At 40.3% G+C, this 20,099-nt stretch overlaps 1 protein-coding gene across 4 annotated transcripts in view; it reads right to left on the reverse strand.

Moving 5' to 3' along the window:
• EMB (embigin) overlaps positions 1-6,815 on the reverse strand; it is a 56,385-nt gene extending 49,570 nt beyond the window's left edge. For all 4 annotated transcript variants that reach the window (XR_008502750.2, XR_008502749.2, XM_054489124.2 and 1 more), the window contains exon 1: positions 6,494-6,815. Coding sequence is in view for 2 of the 4 variants with exons in the window: in XM_054489124.2 (XP_054345099.1) it covers positions 6,494-6,608 (115 nt within the window). In the remaining 2 variants the exon portion in view is untranslated. The remainder of the gene's footprint in view (positions 1-6,493) is intronic.
• Between the last annotated feature and the right edge of the window lie 13,284 nt (positions 6,816-20,099).

Here is a 20,099-nt window from a genome sequence, read left to right on the forward strand (position 1 = left end):
TTTTTATGAAGAAAAGCCACATGCTGGATGGACGCTGAAATGCAAACCAGGAAAACAGTTATAGCTATTAGCTATCTCATTGCTTTTGGCTAAGTTACAAAAGCACTTTGGGCTTCAAGATCAATCAAATGAGGTATCTAAATTCCCTTTCAGGTTCTCAGAAGTATATAATTGTAAGGCTATTAAAAGCTTCTGGTTTGGGATTAGGGACACATTAGTACCATAACTTCAAAAATGCCAGGAAAATGCTATTTTCAAAGAAAAGAATAACAACTCTTTAAAGGTAACATTCATTATTTCTATTCTAACATTATTTGAGATGTTCTATGTTTAAGTAGCGGCAATTTTTATTTGGAGTAGAGTTTATTTTTAGCAAAGTGTTGTGAGGTTTGTTCTCCTACATCAGCATATATGTCATAAGTTGTTAATTTCTAACGTTCACTTTATATTGTGCAATATGTGAGACCAGCTGTACAAAGTTAATGTGAAAAGATTACACTTTAGAACAAATAGCCTCAACACGTGTGATTTGTTTCTGTTGGAGGGTATATACACCTTTGGAAAATGATACCTAAGAACATTAACAGATTTCTCAAGTACTGTTTTAGTTTAATGCCTATGTAAACTGAAGCTTTCTCAGGTAAACTAATTATTTTTGTTTCTTTTCAAACAATCTCAAAGTAGCAGAAACATTTCAAGAACAGAAAATTTTCTCCTCTGAACCATGTGAGATTAAGTTTCTGACCTGATGTTTCATGCCCCACTAAAACATTACCATCTATTTCCTACAAAGGACATTCTCCATACCATCACAATACAGCCATTAAAATCAAGAAATGAATATATATGAAGCACCATCTCATCCCCACACCCCATCTAAGTTTCAAAAAAAGTCCCTATAATGCACTTGGTAGCAAAAGGTTCCAGCTCAGAATCACACATTACCATTGGCTATCACTTCTCTCTAATGTGGCTTCACTCTGGAACTGTGACAGTCTCTTCTGACTTTTCCACAACCGTGACACTTTTTAAAATTCCAAGACAGTTCTGCTGTAATATGATTATATTTGAGGTAGGCACCTTTGGCAGGAAGATCATAGAAGTGATGCTGTGCTCTTCTCACCAGATCGTCTCAGATGGCACACCATTTTTTTGGTCTTTGATCATTTGATCAAAGTGCTGTCTGCCAAGCTTCTCCACTATAAAGTTACTCTTTTTCCCTTGATATTAGTAAGCATATTCTGAAGAGTTACTTTGAATCTTTAGTACTTTGTACCCCATCAAAGTTTTCATTGATTCATTTTTTAATTTGCATCAGTTGGTACTCATGAATCCCCATATTATTAAATGGGTTACAATCCACTAATATTATTATTTATTTTGATGCTCAATTTTGTCCCAGATTTGTCCAGTGGGAACCCCTTCATGTTGGCTCCTGTATCTTTTTGACATGACTCATTATCCTTTGAGCACTCCATTGCTTTCTGACACAAGATGTTCTAGGCTTATCTGCTACTTTCCCACACTAGCCCTGAAATCAGCCATTTCTCCAAGAAGCCTTGGTTACTATTAGTAAAGAATGGTATTTAGAACCCAAGATCTGGGTGCTAAGTGTACTCATCACTACTGGAAATCACTGCTAAGAATACATGTGCACATATTCGTATACACATACAACTTATATATCATATACATTTATGTATATGATATGCATGATATGTATTCATCATACATATATTTACACATATACTTGTTTAAAGCTATATACCTATATAGACTTAAGTAAAGAGATAGGGATTTAATGTCATGGATTCCCATGGATACTGCCAACTGCAATCCAACACCACAGGGTTCATTCTACTTTTTCTCTATCTTTATTTCATTATTCTCTAGTGAAAAACCTAGATCCTATTATCTTTCCCAGATTTAATGATTTGATCAATCACCCTGTATACTGCTAAACTCTCGTTGCCACTGCCACACCTGTCCCCACAGAGATGTCTCCTTACCCACTCAGGCTCCAACCTCCATCGCTGGTCTGACCCTCCTACATGCTTTCCTCCACATCTTGTTTGGGATCAAACATCACCCATCTGCTGCTCCTGCACAAAAGCTTTGTTAACTTGCTCAACTCTGGGACGCTGTGTCAAGCTGCCCGCTGCAGGAGCACCCATTCACTGTGCTCAGGCCCTAATACTCCACACCAGGCTACCCTCCTACCTGATGCCATCCTTACCAGGGTCAGCCTCAGATATCCTGATCTGGGCCCCTTGGGCTCCACCCACTTAGTGAGGATGTCTCCTTGTTCTTCCCCACCAAATAACTATAGGACCTACGGAGGGAAAGATGAGAGGGAGGAGGGAAGGGAATGACGGTGACAGAAGATGAGGAAAAGTCAGTTGCCCTAATTCTTAACAAATGTTTTAAACATATAATTTTTTCGTGATGATAAATTTAGGGTAAAAATGTTCATGCATCAGAAACATCACTATTAAAAGTAGGCTTAGGCTGGGCACAGTAGCTCTCGCCTATAATCCCAACACTTTGGGAGGCCGAGGCAGGAAGATCGCTTAAGCCTAGGAGTTCAAGGCCAGCCTAGGCAACGTAGTGAAACCCCATCTCTACAAAAAATACAAAAATTAGCCGGGTGTGGTGGCATATGCCTATAGTCCCAGCCATGTGGGAGGCTGAAGTGGGAGGATCCCTTGAGCCCAGAAGGTCAAGGCTGCCCTGAGCCATGCGTATGCCTCGGTACTCCAGCCTGAGTGACAGAGTGAGACCCTGTCTCAAAAATTAAATGAATGAATGAACGAATAAATAAATAAAGGTAGGCTTATGGTTAATCTGTTCCATTTAAACAGATTTTGGTCTTTGATCATTTGATCAAAGTGCTGTCTACCAAGCTTCTCCACCATAAAGTTACTCTTTCTCCCTTGATATTAATAAGCACATTCTGAAGAGTTACTTTGAATCTTTAATACTTTGTACCCCATCAAACTTTTCATTGACTCCTTTTTAAATTTACATCAGTTGGTACTCATGAATTCCCATACTATTAAATGAGTTGCAATCCACTAATATTATTATTTACTTGATGCTCAATTTGTCCCAGATTTGTCCAGTGGGAACCCCTTTAAATGTCCTTAAAGGTAAAAACTGCTAGCATGTTCTACTGAGATATGGACTAACAATGTCAGACATATGTGGGTGCTTTAATAGTATTTGCTTCAAAAATATTTATTACTAGAAAGCTGCTGTGTTTGGGGTGAGGGGTTAGTAGGGAAGGGAGTTCATAAACGGTATGCAAAAGCCACGTCCTCTGGAAGTTAAAAGGATCATTTTAAATGATTCTACTGCAAACATTTTTCAAAAGATAAACATGACCCATTTCTCCAATTTGTGTCATGTAATAGTAATAATGATATTTAAATACTCGCACTGATATATCCTTTACAAAGATACATTACATGTCTTATTTAATCAAAAAACCTTAAAAGAGTCCTTGTACCTAATTTTATTCCAGGACTCAAACTGTGTCAGCATGTCATTCAGTGCAAATCAGACATTTAGATGCATAGGCTATGCTGTCAGTAGTTCTGAACTTTCATAGACATTTCCAATTAGCTCGGAAAGACAACTGGATATTGTGTTTAAGCACTGTGTTTAAGAAAACAGGCACTGGATGGACCAATGCCAAATTTCCTGCTCTGCTGCTTAACTAAGTATCTGTACTTGGGCAATTATTTAAGCCAAGCCCCAATTTCTTCATCTTGAGCCCAGAAGGTCAAGGCTGCAGTGAGCCGTAAATGTTCCTCTGTCCTCCAGCCTGAGCGACAGAGTGAGAATTCCCCAGGAGTGCAGAGGTTCTCAGAACTGCAATACTCTTGAGATGAATTTTGAAAGATGAATCAGGAATAGAAGAATTGGGGATACCCAGAAGGGAGAAAAATGTCCTGGACAATTCTTTATTTTTTTCAGCTGGAACTAAAAAAAATGCTAACTCATAGGGCTATACATTTATAACTATTCTTATTATTAAAATTTGACTCAAAGTCTTAGGTTAACAGAAAACCTGTGTCCAAGTATGTAGGTCTATACATCTAGGTCAAAAATATCCAGTAAACCTCACAATATCCTTTGGCAAAGAGAAAACTGAAATTTCACAGAGATCAATACCGAATCTAGAAAACAAGCTGAGAGTGCCTGACAATTTTTAATTCTGGCTTAAATTCGATGCTAACTTCATAACTTTTGTCTTGTACATTATTCCACAATTTTAGCTTAAGTGGAGCTAAAAGGACAGAACTTATACCATATAAAAGGCATAGAGCGACATCCCCTCCCCCATTCATCTTATTGATTTATACCTTCATTTATTCCACTTTCATTTGTTTCCTACCTTTTTTTTTTTTTCTCTTTAGAGATCTTCTCTGCATATCAACTTAACCCTGATGCCTATGGAATAAGTATTTACCTAACAGTGCACTCTCTAGGCCATATCATTTTAAAGCTGTGGTTTCTAACCAGCTTAAAATCACATTTAAAGCTACATGGGGAGCTGATAAAACTTCTTAATGCCCACACTGAATCCCAAGCCAAATGAACCAGAGTTTTGCAGGGAAAGATCCAGGTATCAGGATTTTTCAAGCTCTCTGGTGATTCTGACATACAGTCAAGTAGAGAATCAAAGTTCTACAATGAATCTAGAATGCACTGGTTCTCAGAACTGCAATACTCTGAGGTGAACCAGGGATAGAAGAACTGGAGATACCCAGAAGGGGGAAAAACGTCCTGGACAATTCTGTTTCTTTTTCTTTCTTTTTTTTTTTTTTTTTTTTTGAGACAGTTTTGCACTGTCACCCAGGCTGGAGCTTAGTGGCACCATCACCATCATAGCTCACTGCAGTCTCAAACTTTGGACTGAAGCAATCTTTCTGCCTTGGCATCCCAAGCACCTGGGACTACTGATGTACATCACCACAACCGCACTTTAAATTTTTTTTTTTTAATGAAGAAGGGACCTTGCTATGTTGCCCAGGGTGGTCTTGAACTCCTGGATTCCAGCCATCCTCCCACCTCAGCGCCCAAAAGTGCTGGGATTACAGCCCTGGACAATTCTTTATAAGTGGTATTATGGAAAAGAGATGTGGCACAAGGAAATGTGTGAAGCAACCCAAGATGTTCTGTCCAAGTTGTTAACAACTAGACCTTTTAAAAGGCATTTATAAAAATTAATAGTCTTACCTTTTGATTATCCTTCGTTCTCTATGGTGTGTTACAAAAATTCCACATATTACAAGCCCATGAAAATAAATTCCCAGGAGAGTTTGAAAACTTTTTGCAGAATAATGTCCCAATTTTAGTTACTGGTGGCCAATATTTACCAGCTTGAGAGGTGGAGTTTTATTACCCTTACTGGCTGCTAACATTTATGACACAGAAACTTGCAATAGGTTGGATGGAATCCTTTCAATATGAAAAGTAATTATAAACAGGTGAAGGTAAAATGGCAACTTTCGTGTTGGCTTTGGTAATGTTTTGCATGTAATCCCTCTGTCAAAGTGTCTTAAACAATAAAACATCAAGCAAAAATCTCACACACACACACATTTTGTTTTCAAAGACCACGGTGTAAAATGAAGATACACACACGTTATCCTGTAAGTTGTGGATCTTTGGTTGGCTAGTTGGTTATGATGTTTTTACCCCTACTCAGATCTAAAAAAACATCCACGGCAAGGTAAGGGGGCTCACGCCTGTAATCCCAGCACTTTGGGAGGCCGAAGCGGGTGGATCACCTGAGGTTAGGAGTTCGAGACCAGACTGACCAATGTGGAGAAACCCAGTCTCTACTAAAAATATAAAATTAGCCGGGCGTGGTGGTGCATGCCTGTAATCCCAGCTACTCTGGAGGCTGACAGAGGAGAATCGCTTGAACCCGGGAGAAGGAGGTTGCGGTGAGCCGAGATCACGCCATTGCACTCCAGCCTGGGCAACAAGAGTAAAACTCCAAATCCTCAATGCCAACCCACCTGCCAAGAGGAGGGAAGGAGGTGATACTCGAGCCTTACTCTCGAATCAAGAAAAGGGAGTAGGCCTTGGGGAAATGTGGCTTTCAAAATTCATGCCACATTTGCCCAAGCCAAGTCGCTAGCTGGTCCCTGCAACCACCCACACACCCCACTGCCGTCTTCCTAGGAAAAACCAGACTCTGCCCTGTTACCTACGCGCCCGACTCGCGGGGCGCTGTTTGTTCAAGACTCGCCCCAAAGAGCGCAGGAGCGCGAGCCGCAGCAGCTCCCGGGTTCAGCTTAGGTGACACAAACGTAGCCAATGGGAGGCCGCCGCCGACTCTCGCCACCCGCCCTTACCAGCATCCCCGCGCCTCTCCCCGCCACCCTTGCCCGGCGCGCCGGCGATGCCCTCTGCCCGCGGGGACCCGAGCCTCGCGCGCCCTCCGCCCTCCCTACCCTGGACCCTGTACCCATCACACCTGGGGCACTGCCGTCCGCCGAGCTTGGGCGCGCGGCGGCGAGAAGGCACTGGAAGAGGAGGAGCAGCCGGGGCGTACGCGCCCTAGTCCCCAGCAGGCCGGGGAGGGCGCGCATGGCGCCCGAGGGTCCGCCTCGGTCCTCGTGAAGACTGCTCCCTCAGCTCGCCGCCGCGGGTGTCCGGAGTCCCTGCGCACACTCGCAGGTGGCCCGGCGCCCGCAGCCAGTGCCGCGGGCAGGACGCTGAAGAAAAGGCGGAATGGGATGGGCCCCGCCGCCTTGCCCTACTCCCCCTAGACGCTCTTACCGCGCCCGGCCCTCCATTAATTATGCAGCCCTCAGCCGGCTGCTGGCGTTCCCGGATGTGCGGTGCTACTTCCCGGCTGCAGCCTCTCCGGCCTCCGCCCTCTCGGCTTTAGCAGGTCGGGAGAGAGCTTGGGCAGGTGATGTCTAGCCCATCTCGTGGGGAGAGGTTGAAATTCTCCTTACAGACTGGCCTTTGCACTTCACCTGAGGCAGGTTTCACTAATTTGCTTTGATGGGACAGATGAGAGACACTTTTCTCCTCCCCGACCCCGGACATCTTTGGGCTTTCTTAATGAGGGAGGCTTATTTTTTGCTCAGGTGTAAGGTTTTATCCAGCTGCCAGACAACTTGTGCTAATCTTTCCTTGCTTTGCCTACCAATCACACACATTCTCTCTTCTAGCCTCTGAAGGCTTAACTGATTTTCTCCGGATGAAGGTTTTAGAGTCCCAAGGCCCCATACCGTGTCTGATTTTACTTTATTTTTGTTTGTTAAGGCTAACAGCTTCTGAGGAGCCACCTAGAGCTCAAGAAGCAAAAGCTACTGAGAGTAGATACTGTGTAAACTGCACAAGACATTGATCTTTGTTAAATCCGAACACTGTTTAAGATAATGCTATCTCTTACCTACAAGGCTGTAGCTTGGAATATTCAGTGCTCTGAACCAAATTAAGTAAATTAGTGCTTTATCCGGGAGGGGAGGAGAAATCTATATTGTAACATTGAAACACATTGATTTGATTTCTCTCCAGGATATTATAACGCATTAAAAGATATTTTAAAGATTTTTCACGAGCTTTGTTTCCTCTCCTTTTATTTTTTGAAGTTCAGCTTTCACATTCGTAAATTCAAAATATATCAGCGTTAAAAAAAAAGGATTGGAAATAACATGAAATAACATGAAATAACAATTTTCAAATTTTGAAAATTGAGCTATTTAACAAAACCTATGTTTATTCCAGGCAGGAATGGTTAATTTGTAATTGGTACGTATTACTAAAACACGTACGTTTCTGGTTTAGCATTATATGCGCAAAACTTTGGAAACAGAATGTAGATTCTTCAAATTGGCAGTGAGATAATATGAACAATACAATTCATTCAACAATATTATCTACCAGGTGCCAGTCATTGTGTTCAAAAGAGGCTAGATAGGCACACATGCACAAATGCACGCATGCACACATGTACACACACACACACACAAATTAGACAACTGTTTATCTGTGAATGACAAATCTCAGAAAAGCCTCTTCTCAGAAAATTATGGTCACAATGATTAAAATCTTTTGAATGAAACTTTAAAAGATGCCTTCAAGGACAAATCTTATACACTGTTGACCCTCTGAGGGCATTGACTGGGCTTGCTAAACCCAAATTGCCTGATCAATGGCTGCTACATCACACCTCTTTCTTTCAACCCTGAATCTGGTCTCAGGAATAACTGCACACATTTCCCTATAATTAGGTAGAGTGTCAACAGTAAGCACTTCTCACCTCAAACTAAACTCTGATTGACTTTTCCCAGTTAGTCTCATAAAATCCTTAGACACAAATTCACCCTTCTTCAAATGAGCTGAACTTACTTAAAGAAACATTTTTTTCAGTTGAATCAGCCTATTTATGACCAGAAAAACTTACTTGCCCAAGTTGATGCTGATCCCCACTGTTGCTTTTGCTGTTGGAACAAAAAAGTTGAGAAAGAAATATAATTCTCATTTTGCTAAGCATTTTGAAAGTCTTTTCATCATTGTTCCTGTTCTATATTTAGATATTTGATATTTCCAGCCTTATGTACATTCCACTTTTTCAAATGCTCCATATCCTTTAAAACCAGCTTATCAACTGCCTTCCCTGTATAACTTTTTCTGACCTTTCTGGTCCAAATTGACCTTTTCCTCCTTGGTGAAATAAATATTGCAACAAGCACTTTGATACTCTCATCATCATGAAGCATATAAAGGGGGAATAAGGGTCCTTTGTTTTCTCCCCTTGAGTTGGGTGGGCTCTGTGACTCCCCTAACCTACTGAATATTGCTGAAGAGATACTGTGTGGGCTGGCCAGGTGTGGTGGCTCCCGCCTGTAATTCCAGCACTTTGGGAGGCTGAGGCAGGCAGATCACAAGGTCAGGAGCTCGAGACCAGCCTAGCCAATATGGTGATACCCCATCTCTTCTAAAAATGCAAAAAAAAAAATTAGCTGGGCATGGTGGTGCATGCCTGTAATCCCAGGTACTTGGGAAGCTAAGTCAGGAGACTTGCTTGAACCCAGGAGGCAGAGCTTGCGGTAAGCCAAGATCGCACCACTGCACTCCAGCCAGGGCAACAGAGCAAGACTCTGTCTCAAAAAAAAAAAAAAAAGAGAGAGAGAGATTGTGTGGGCTTTCTGTTCCAGACCACAAGAGCTTCCACTTCCTTTCTCTTGGAGACCTTGCTCATAGAAGACACCTGCCTGGTGAAAAGTACTACAGTATTATCCTGAGACTGCCACACTGTGAGAAACCCAAACGCCATGGAGGACCCCGTAAAAATAAAGTCAGGTCAAGTAAAAAAGGAATATGAAGGTTTATTATACGTACAAAAGAATAGTTCACAAAGCGGAAGACTTCAAATCAAAAGTAGTAAGAAACTTGACATGAGAGTTACAGTGCAGCTTATAAAGCATCAATGAGGAAGTGCATTGACCTCTATTGTGACTGGCTATTAAAAACTTATATTCCTTTTTGGGCAAGTAAAGCTGTATAAACTTATTTATCTGTAACAAATTGGTTCAATTTCATCATACTAACAAGAAGGGAAAGCTTAACTTGTGTTAGTCGTTAGAAATTGCATTTCAGAGAAATCAGGATAGCTTAAATTTTGGTTATGTGGCTATGAGGGTTGACCTAAGAATATACTGTGGCCTCCATTTTGATTATACTTTAACAAATCCCCCATACAGGACCTTAAATCATTGTTGATTGTTTCCTTTGCTGTGCAGAAGCTTTTTAGCCTGATTCAATCCTATTTGTCTATTCTTTCTTAGTTGCCTGTGCTTTAGAGGTCTTACACAAAATATCATTGCTCAGTCTAATGTCCTGGAACACTTCCCCAAAGTTTTCATCTAATTGTTTCATAGTCATAGTTCCAGGTATTAGATTTAAACCTTTAATCCATTTTAATTTTATTTTTGTGTATGGTGAGATATAGGGGTCTAGTTTCATCCTTCTACATGTAATTACCCAGTTTTCCCAGCACCATTTATTAAACAGACTCTCCTTTTCCTGTTGTATGCTCTTGGTGCTGTTGTTTAAGATGAGTTGCCTGTCAATGCATCGATTTACACCTGGGTTCTCTATTCTGTTTCATTGGTCTATGTGTCTGTTTTCTTGCCAGTTCTATGCTAATTTGGTTACTATAGCTTTTTTTTTTTAATGTTTAATTTTTGTTTTAAGTTCCAGGGTACATGTGCAGAATATGCAGGTTTCTTATGTAGGTAAATGTGTGCCATGGTGGTTTGCTTCACAGATCATCCCATCACCTAGGTATTAAGCCCAGCATGCATTAGCTATTCTTCCTGATGCTTTCCTTCCAGCAACACCCCACCCCCAACAGGCCCGGTATGTGTCCATGTGGTCTCATCATTCAGCTCATTCAGGTGAGAATATGTGGTGTTTGGTTTTCTGTCCCTGCATTTGTTTGCTGAGGATAACAGCTTCCAGCTCTGTCTGTGTCCTTACAAAGGATATGATCTTATTCCTTTTTATGGCTGCATAGTATTCCATGGTGTATATGTACAACATTTTCTTTATCCATTCTACCATTGATGGGCATTTTGATAGATTCCGTGTCTTTAATATTGTGAATAGTTGGTTACTATATCTTTGCAGTAAATTTTGCAGTCAGGTAATGTGATGCCTCCAGCTTTTTTTTTTTCTTTATTTGCTCAGAATTGCTTTGGGTCTTCAGGGTCTTTCTGGTTTCATATAAATTTCAGCATTTGTCCTATTTCTGTGAAGAATGGCATTGGTCTTTTAATAAGGATTGCATTAAATCTGTAAATTGCTTTGGATAGTATTGTCATTTTAGCAATATTAATTCTTCCAATCCATGACATAGAATATCCTTATTAATGTTTTGTTCAATTATTTTAATCAGTTTTTTATAGTTATATTTGTATAAATCTATCAGTGCTGGTGCACAGATGTATATAATGGTCACATTTTCTTGCTGAATTGACCTTTTTATCATTATGTAGTAACGTTCTTTATCTCTTTTTACAATCTTTGATTTGTAGTCTATTTCCTCTAATATAAGTATAGTTACTCCCACTCTCTTTTAGTTTCCAGTTGCATGCAATATCCTTTTTCACCCCTTCACTTTCAGTCTATCTATATCTTTAGAGGTGAACTGGGTTTCTTATAGGCAGCATGTAGTAAGGTATTGTTTCTTTATCCATTCAGCCACCCTATGCCTTTTAATTGGAAAATTGAGTCCATTTAAATCCAGTGTTATTATTGATAAGTAGGGAATTGCTACTGCCATTATGTTGCTTGTTTTCTGGCATTTTGAAACTCCTCTCTTCTTTTCTTCTTTTTTCACTCTCTTCTTTTGTGGTTAAGTGATTTTCTGTGGTAGTATGTTTTAATTTGCTGCTTTTTAGTTTTTGTGAATCTATTATAGGTTTTTGCATTATGGTTACTATGAGGTTTACAAAAAAATCTTGTAGATATAACAAGTTATTTTTAAGAGATGACAATTTATCTTAGATCACAAAGAATAGAAACAAACAAAAAACAAAACTTCCACATTTTAACTTCATTTCTCTCTCATTTTGAATTTTAATTGACTTTACATATTTTTATATTAACTATCTCTTAACAGATTTCTGTAGCTATTATTGTTTTTGATAGATTTGCTTTTTGGGGCTTCATATTAGAGTTATAAGTGGATTGCACACTACAATTACAGCATTAGAGTATTCTGAGTTTGTGTCCGGAATTTATTCCTTCTGGTGGATTCTTGGTCTCGCTGACTTCAAGAGCGAAGCCGCAGACCTCATGGTGAGTGTTACAGCCCTTAAAGGTAGCATATCCAGAGTTTGTTCCTTCTGGTGGGTTTGTGGTCTTGCTGACTTCAGGAATGAAACCACAGACCCTCGTGGTGTTACAGCTCATAAAGGTAGTGTGGACCCAAAGAGTGAGCAGCAGCAAGATTTATTATGAAGAACGAAAGAATAAAGCTTCCACGGCGTGGAAGGGGACCCAAGCAGGTTGCCACTCCTGGCTCTGGTGGCCAGCTTTTATTACCTTATTTGGCCCTGCTCATGTCCTGCTGATTGGTCCATTTTACGGAGTGCTGATTGGTCCATTTTACAGAGTGCTGATTGGTCCATTTTTACAGAATGCTGACTGGTGCATTTACAATCCTCTAGCTAGACAGAAGAGTTCTCCAAGTCCCCACCTGACCCAGAAGCCCAACTGGCTTCATCTGTCAATCCCCCCTCTAAATAGGACACCCCAACTGCTGTGGGAATTGTGCGATGACCACTTTAGCTACTTCCTGCTGGATAGGGGCAAAGAAGGGGTCCTGCAGTGGTAGTGTCCTCCAGAGGGGAACTCTCTAGGCCAGCCAAAGGGCCAGTGAGTTGATCCAGGGGTCCTCAGTAGAAGCTGTTAGTTGAGCTCATTTAGGGTTCCATTTGTAAGACCTCTATAGCTTGATGGCATCAATCCTGGAGGAAACAAATTTGACAAGGAGGTTAAAAACACAGGGCCCGAAGGTGAGTAATAGCAAGATGGCTGAAACAGGACCTATAAATGGGAGAAGCCACGTTGTCCAACTCCAGAGGTTGGTTAAGAGTTTGAAAGGCATTGTCTGATTTCAGAAGCCTTTTCCTGTAAATGCTGGGCGGCGTCTTGTACTATCTCTGACTGGTTAGTGTAAAAACAACAGTTTTCCCCTAAGAAAGTGCAGAGTCCTCCTTTCTCAGCAGTGAGGAGGTCTAGGCCTCAGCAGTTTTGGAGAGTCACTGCTACCAGAGTCTATTTGGGATCGTAGAGTAAGGATAGATTTTATTATTTTTTGCAAACTGTCTGAGAAATCCTTTGAGAGTGTGTGGTAGTAGGATAATACATGTTACACTGTTAACTTTTAGCAAACTTTACTTTTGTTGAAAACCTTGTAAGTTTGGGATTTCAATTATTCTTTGCTATTAATAAGACCTCGTTCAGTCCGTATTAACTTAGAATTGGTATAGATGGCTCCTTCCTGATTCTGTAAGTACTTTAAGTTTTAGCTGAATGCAAACAACTGGCATGTTTGAGCAGACCAATTATCAGGCAATTTTCCTAACTCTGCTTCTACAAGAGTTTCCTTATCACTTACTGAATACCCATTGTGTCTTTTTCCCTTAATCTCCCGGGAGGAACCATCTATCATCCCATCCTGAAGGGAGTACTTCCTAGGTCTGGTCGGACCTTTTTATGGTAATTAATTAAGATTTAGATCCCCTGTTAGGAAACCTGCTGGGTTAAGAATTTTTTATAGGAAAGCTACGGTTTTGATAGGAAGGCTATGGGTTGTCAGAGGCCTCAGTGTTTTGGGGCTACACCCTTGTTTACACTGACAACAAGGTGGTTTGGAGTGTTATAGGGTTATGAAGAAGACTTTCAATGATCAATTATGGGTTTAAAATTTACTCTGGCTTTTACAGGAATAGGATGCACTGTTTCTTCTTTACTACTTCCATCTCTCTTTCTCTTTGACTTCTTCTTTGTCTCTCTCTTTCTCTCTTTCTGACTCCCTCTTTGTCTCTTCCCCTTTCTCTGACTTTCTATCTCTCTCTTTCTCTCTCTCTGACTCCCTCTTTGTCTCTGTCTCCTCCTCTCTCTCTTTCTCTCTGACTTTCTGTCTCTTTCTCTCTTTCCTTTCTACTGGTCTTTGCCTGCCTCTGCCAGCTGCTTATGCTGCTGCTGTCCCCTCTCCTTCCCCTTTTTGATGGCTTCAGCAGTGTAAGACTGCCACCTCCTTGGGTTTTTGCAGTGTGTGCAATAACTCCATGATTTCCTTGTGGTATTTAATGGGGCTCCCCCAGGGGTTAGGAACTCCCTTTCTTTCCATATTGCAGCATGGGCATGTAGGATTAGATAAGCATACTTACTGTCTGTAGCAAAGTCTCCCAATTAGAACTGAGGAGGTGGGAGAAATACCTGGTTATAGGCTGTCCCAGGATTCCTCGGATGGTAATGGACCTTGAGGACAGCTGTCTGGGACAGGAGATTAACACTGAGAAAGATGCACCAGTGTCCAGGAGGAAGTCAATTTCCTGGCCCTCAATAGTTAAATGTACCCGAGGCTCAGTGAGGGTGATGACATGAGCTGGCGCTTGTCCTGGGCACCCTCAGTCCTGTTGTTGGATCATCTGGTTGGGGGCTTCTGACCCAGAGAACCTTTGTCCTCTGGAGCAATGAGCCTTCCAGTGATTGCCTCGGCATAATGGACATGGGCAAGGGGGCGGCTTGTTTCTCGTTGGACAATCTTTTTTAAAGTGTCCTTGCAAACCACACTGATAACAAGCCCTACCGGGTGATTGGCCTGCTCTATTTTCTGTACTGTCTGAACCACCAGGGTTTGTTTGTCTGAGGGCCATGACTAAGGTTGTGGCCTTTTTCTGATCTCACTTTTCCTTTTCAGCCTGTTCCTCTTGGTCCCTATTATAGAACACTGAGGTTGCCAGGTTTAATAATGCCTCCAGATTTTGTTCAGGGCTCAGGACTCGCTTTTAGAGCTTTCTCCTGATATCTGTGGCTGATTGGTTAATAAACTTATCTTTTAGGACCAATTGACCCTCAAGGGAATCAGGTGACAGAGGAGTATATTTTCTTAGGGTCTCCTGTAGCTGCTCAAGAAAGGCAGGATTTTCTTCCTTTCCCTGAGTTATGGTGGACTTCATTGAATAATTCATGGGCTTTTTTCTAATTTTCCTTAGTCCTTCTAGAACACAGATCAACAGATGTTTGTGACTCCAGTCCCCATGATCTGAGTCTGGGTCCCAGTGGGGATCTGTACTGGGGATGGCTTGCTGACTGGTAGGGAATTTGTCCCTTTCTTCATCTGTCTTTCTATCATTTACTTGACTAAGATACCAGGTATCTCCAAACTCTCGGGCTGCAGCTAAAGCTGCATTCTTTTCATTAAAGGCCAGGGTTTGATCTAATAGCATGACATCTCTCCAAGTCAGATCGAATGTTTGCCCTAGACCCTGTAGGACATCTATATACCTATCAGGATCATCTGAAAACTTCCCCAGGTCTGCCTTGATCTGCTTTAAATCAGAGAGGGAAAAGAGGACATGTACACAGCTTGGGCCAAATTCCCCTCCCCCTACAGCTTAAAGGGGACATAACTGATAGCCCAGGAATTTTTGCAGTCCCTTGGAGATTTCTTTCCTTGTTTCCCTCTGGGCAGGGATATTAGAGGAAGCTTATCTTTAATAGGAAGGGGAGCTATAGGGAAGCTAGGATATGGGGGTAAGCTGAGACGTCCTCTTGTGGGATATAAATTAGAAGCTTTGCATAGTTGTGGATTCTCCTTCAATGAAAAGAAAGCTTGGACATAAGGTATTTCACTCCATTTGCCTTCCCTCTTACAGAAAAGGTCAAGCTGCAGGATAGTATTGTAATTTATACTTCCCTCAGGTGGCCATTTTTCCCCATCAGAGAGATGATATTGGGGTCAGGCCATAGTGCTGAAAAAAACGAGCCACCTCTTTTTCAGGGTTTGCCGGTCAAATTGGTCCCAATGGCTTAGGATGCATTTCAAGGGTGAGCCTGTTGGTGCCTGAGTGTTTCCCATCACTTGGTGAAAGTCCCATCTGGGTCAGCAAGATGCATCCCGAATTTATTCCTTCTAGTGGGTTCTTGGTCTCGCTGACTTCAAGAATGAAGCCACAGACCTCATAGTGAATGTTACAGCTCTTAAAGGTGGTGCATCCGGAGTCGTTCCTTCTGGTGGGTTTGAGGTCATGCTGACTTCAGGAATGAAGCCGCAGACCCTCACAGGGAGTGTTACAGCTCATAAAGGTAGTGCAGACACAGTGAGCAGCAGCAAGATTTATTATGAAGAGTGAAAGAACAAAGCTTGCACAGCATGGAAGGGAACCTGAGTGGGTTGCCACTGCTGGCTCAGGTAGTCAGCTTTTATTCCCTTATTTGGCCCCACCCATGTCCTGCTGATTGGTCCATTTTACAGAGTGCTAATTGGTCCATTTTACAGAGTCCTGATTGATCCATTTTTACAGAATGCTGATTGGTGCGTTTACAATCCTCTAGCTAGACAGAAAAGTTCTCTAAGTCCCCACCCATCCCAGAAGCCCAGCTAGCTTTATCTCTCAAGTTTATTCATGAACATAATTTTACCAACATGTTTTATACCTTAATTTTGTTTTTGCACATTAATGGTTTTTACTTTCAGAATGAAGAACACCCTTTAGCATTTCTTGTAGGATGAGTCAGGTAGTGGTGAATTCTCTCAGGTTTTCTTTGCCTAGAAAACATTTTATATCATCTTCATAATAAGTTTGCTAGATACACCATTATTGAATGACAGTTTTGTTTGTTTTTTAACTTTTATTTTAGGTTTGAGGATACATGTGAAATTCTTGTCATCGGAGTTTGTTGTACAGATTATTTCATCACCCAGGTATGAAGCCTAGTACCCAGTAGTTATTTTTTCTGCCCCTTTCCCTCCTCCCACCCTCCACACTCCAATAGGCCCCAGTGTCTGTTGTTATCTTCATTGTGTTCACGAATTCTCATCATTTAGCTCCCATGTATAAGTGAGAACATGCAGTATTTTGTTTTCTGTTCCTGTGTTAGTTTACTAAGGATAATAGCTTCCAGCTCCATCCATGTTCCCACAAAAGACTGATCTCATTGTTTTTATGGCTGCATAGTATCCCATGGTATATATGTAGCACGATTTCTTTATTCAGTCTGTCATTGATGGGCCTTTAGGTTGATTTCATGTCTTTGCTATCATGAATAATGTTGCAGTGCACATTTGTGTACATATATCTTTATGGTAGAATTATTTATATTCCCCTGGGTATATACCCAGTAATGTGATTGCTAGGTCTAATTGTAGTTCTGCTTTTAGCTCTTTAAGGAATCACCATACTGCTTTTCACAATGGTTAAACTAATTTATACTCCCACAACAGTGTATAAGTGTTCCCTTTGCTCTGCAACCTCACCAGCATCTGTTATTTTTGACTTTTTAATAATAGCCATTCTGACTGGTGTGAAATGGTCTCTCATTGTGATTTTGATTTGCATTTTTCTAATGATCTGTGATATTGAGCTTTTTTTCATATGCTTCTTGGCCACATGTATGCCTTCTTTTGAGAAGTGTTTGTTCATGCTCTTGGCCCACTTTTAAATGGGATTGTTTTTCTCTTGTAAGTTTGTTTAAGTCTCTTATAGATGCTGGATATTAGATCTTTGTCAGATATATAGTTTGCAAAATTTTTCTCCCATTCTATAGGTTGCCAGTTTACTCTGTTGGTAGTTTCTTCAGCTATGCAGAAGCTCTTTAGTTTAATTTGATCCCATTTGTCAATTTTTGCTTTTGTTGCAATTGCTTTCACTGTCTTCATCATGAAATCTTTACCCATTCCTATGTCCAGGATGATATGGTCTAAGTTATCTTCCAGGATATTTACAGTTTTGGGTTTTACATTTAAGTCTTTAATCCACTTGAGTTGATATTTGTATATGGTATAAGGAAGGGATCTTCTCATATGACTAGTGAGTTATCCCAGCACCATTTATTGAATAGGAAGTCTTTTCCCCATTGTTTTTTTTTTATTAATTTGAACTTTATTGGTTTTATACATTTCTTATGGAATTACTTTTTAGACTCACATAACATTGTGGTTTTTTTTCCTCTGTGCATATTGCTCTTTTCTAAACTTTAAGTTCAAGGGTACGTGTGCAGGATATGCAGGTTTGTTACATAGGTAAAATGTCATGGGGGTTTATTACACAGATTATTTGATTACCTTAGGTATTAAGCCTAGTATCCATTAGTTATTTTCCCTGATCCTCTTTCTCCTGCAAACTTCTACCCTCCAATAGGCCCCAGTGTGTGTTTTTCTCCTCTGTCTGTCATGTGTTCTCATCATTTAGTTACATTTATAAGTGAGATCAGGCCTTATTTGGTTTTCTGTTCCTGCATTAGTTTGATAAGGATAATGGTCTCCAGCTCCATCCATGTTCCCACAAAAGGCATGATCTCATTCCTTTTTAGGGATGCACAGTATTCCATGGTGTATATGTACCACATTTTACTTACCCAGTCTGTCTTTGATGGTCTTTGCTATTGTGAATGTCTTTGCTATTGTGAATAGTGCTGCAATGAACACACACATGCATGTGTCTTCATAATAGAATGATTTCTATTTCTATGGGTATATACCCAGTAATGGGATTGCTGGGTCAAATGGTATTTCTGTCTTTAGGTCTTTAAGGAATTTCCACACTGTCTTCTACAATGGTTAAAGTAATTTACACTCCCACCAAAAGTGTAAAACTGTTCCTTTTTCTCCATAACCTCACCAACATCTGTTATTTTTTGACTTGTTAATAATGGCCATTTTAACTGGTGTGAGATGATATCTCACTGTGGTTTTGATTTGCATTTCTCTAATAATCAGTGATGTTGAAGCTTTTTTCATATGTTTGTTGTCCACATAAATGTCTTCTTTTGAAGTGTCTGTTCACGTCCTTTGCTCACTTTTTAATGGGTTTTTTTTCCTTGTAAATTTGTTTAAGTTTCTTATAAATGCTGGATATTAGGCCTTTGTCAGATGCATAATTTACAGAAATTTTTGATGTGCTGCTGGATTTGGTTTGCAAGTGTTTTTGTTTTTTGTTTTTTGAGGATTTTTGCATAGATACTCATCAAGGATATTATTGGCCTAAGGTTTTCTTTTTTTGTTGTGTCTGTGCCTGGTTTGGGTATCAGGATGGTGCTTCATAGGATGAGTTGGGGATGAGTCCCTCCTCCTTAATTTTTGGAATAGTTTCAGTAGGAATGGTACCAGTTCTTCTTTGTACATCTGGTAGAATTGAGCTGTGAATTCATCTGGTGCTGGGCTTTTTTGGTTGGTAGGCTATTTATTACTGATCCAATTTTGGACCTTATTATTTGTCTGTTCAGGAATATTGTCTATTCCTGGTTCTGTCTCAGGAGGGTGTATGTGTCCAGGAATTATTCTTTTCTAGGTTTTCTAGTTTGTGTACATAGTGGTGTTTTTAGTAGTTACTGATATCTATTTTTATTTCTGTGGGGTCAGTGGTAACATACCCGTCGTCATTTCTAATTGTGTTCATTTGGATCTTCTCTCTTTTCTTCATCAGTCTAGCTAGGGGCCAGTCTGTCATAACTTTTTCAAAAAACCAACTCCTGGATTCATTTATCTTTTGAATGGTCTTTCATGTCTCTATTTCCTTCAATTCAGCTCTGATTTTCGTTATTTCTTGTTTTCTGCTGAATTTGGGGTTGATTTGTTTTTACTTCTTTAGTTCTTTCAGTTGTGATGTTAGATTATTAATTTAAGATTTTTCTGCCTTTTTGATGTGGACACCTAGTGCTATGAAATTCCCTTTTAACACAGCCTTAGCTATGTCCAAAAGATACTGGTATGTTGTATCTTTGTTCTCATTTGTTTCAAAGAAGTTCTTGATTGTTGCTTTAATTTAATTATTTACCCAAAAGTGATTCAGGATCATGTTGTTTAATTTCCATGTAATTGCATGGCTTTGAGCAATTTGCTTAGTCTTAACTTATATTTTTATTGCACTGTCATCCAAGAGTGTGTTTGGGATGGTTTTGGTTCTTTTTCATTTGCAGAAGATCATTTTATGTCCAATTATGTGGTCAGTTTTAGATTAAGAACCATTTGGTGATGAAAAGAATGTATATTCTGTTGTTTTGGGGTAGAAATTTCTGTAGAGGTCTATCAGGTCTATTTGGTCCAATGTTGAGTTCAGATCCTGAATATCTTTATCAATTTTCTGCCTCAATGATCTATCTAATACTCTCAGTGGGTTGGTGAAGTCTCCCACTATTATTATGTAGGAATCTACACCTCTTTGTAGGTGTCTAAGAACTTGCCTTATGAATCTGGTTGCTCCTGTGTTGGGTGCATATATATTTAGGGGTATTTAGGTCTTCTTGTTGAATTGAATTATTTATTGTTATGTAATGCCCTTCTTTGTCTTTTTTTTTTTTTTTTAGTTATTTGCAGTTTTAATATAATT

Source organism: Pongo pygmaeus, chromosome 4, assembly GCF_028885625.2.
Source record: "Pongo pygmaeus isolate AG05252 chromosome 4, NHGRI_mPonPyg2-v2.0_pri, whole genome shotgun sequence".
NCBI lineage: Eukaryota > Metazoa > Chordata > Mammalia > Primates > Hominidae > Pongo > Pongo pygmaeus.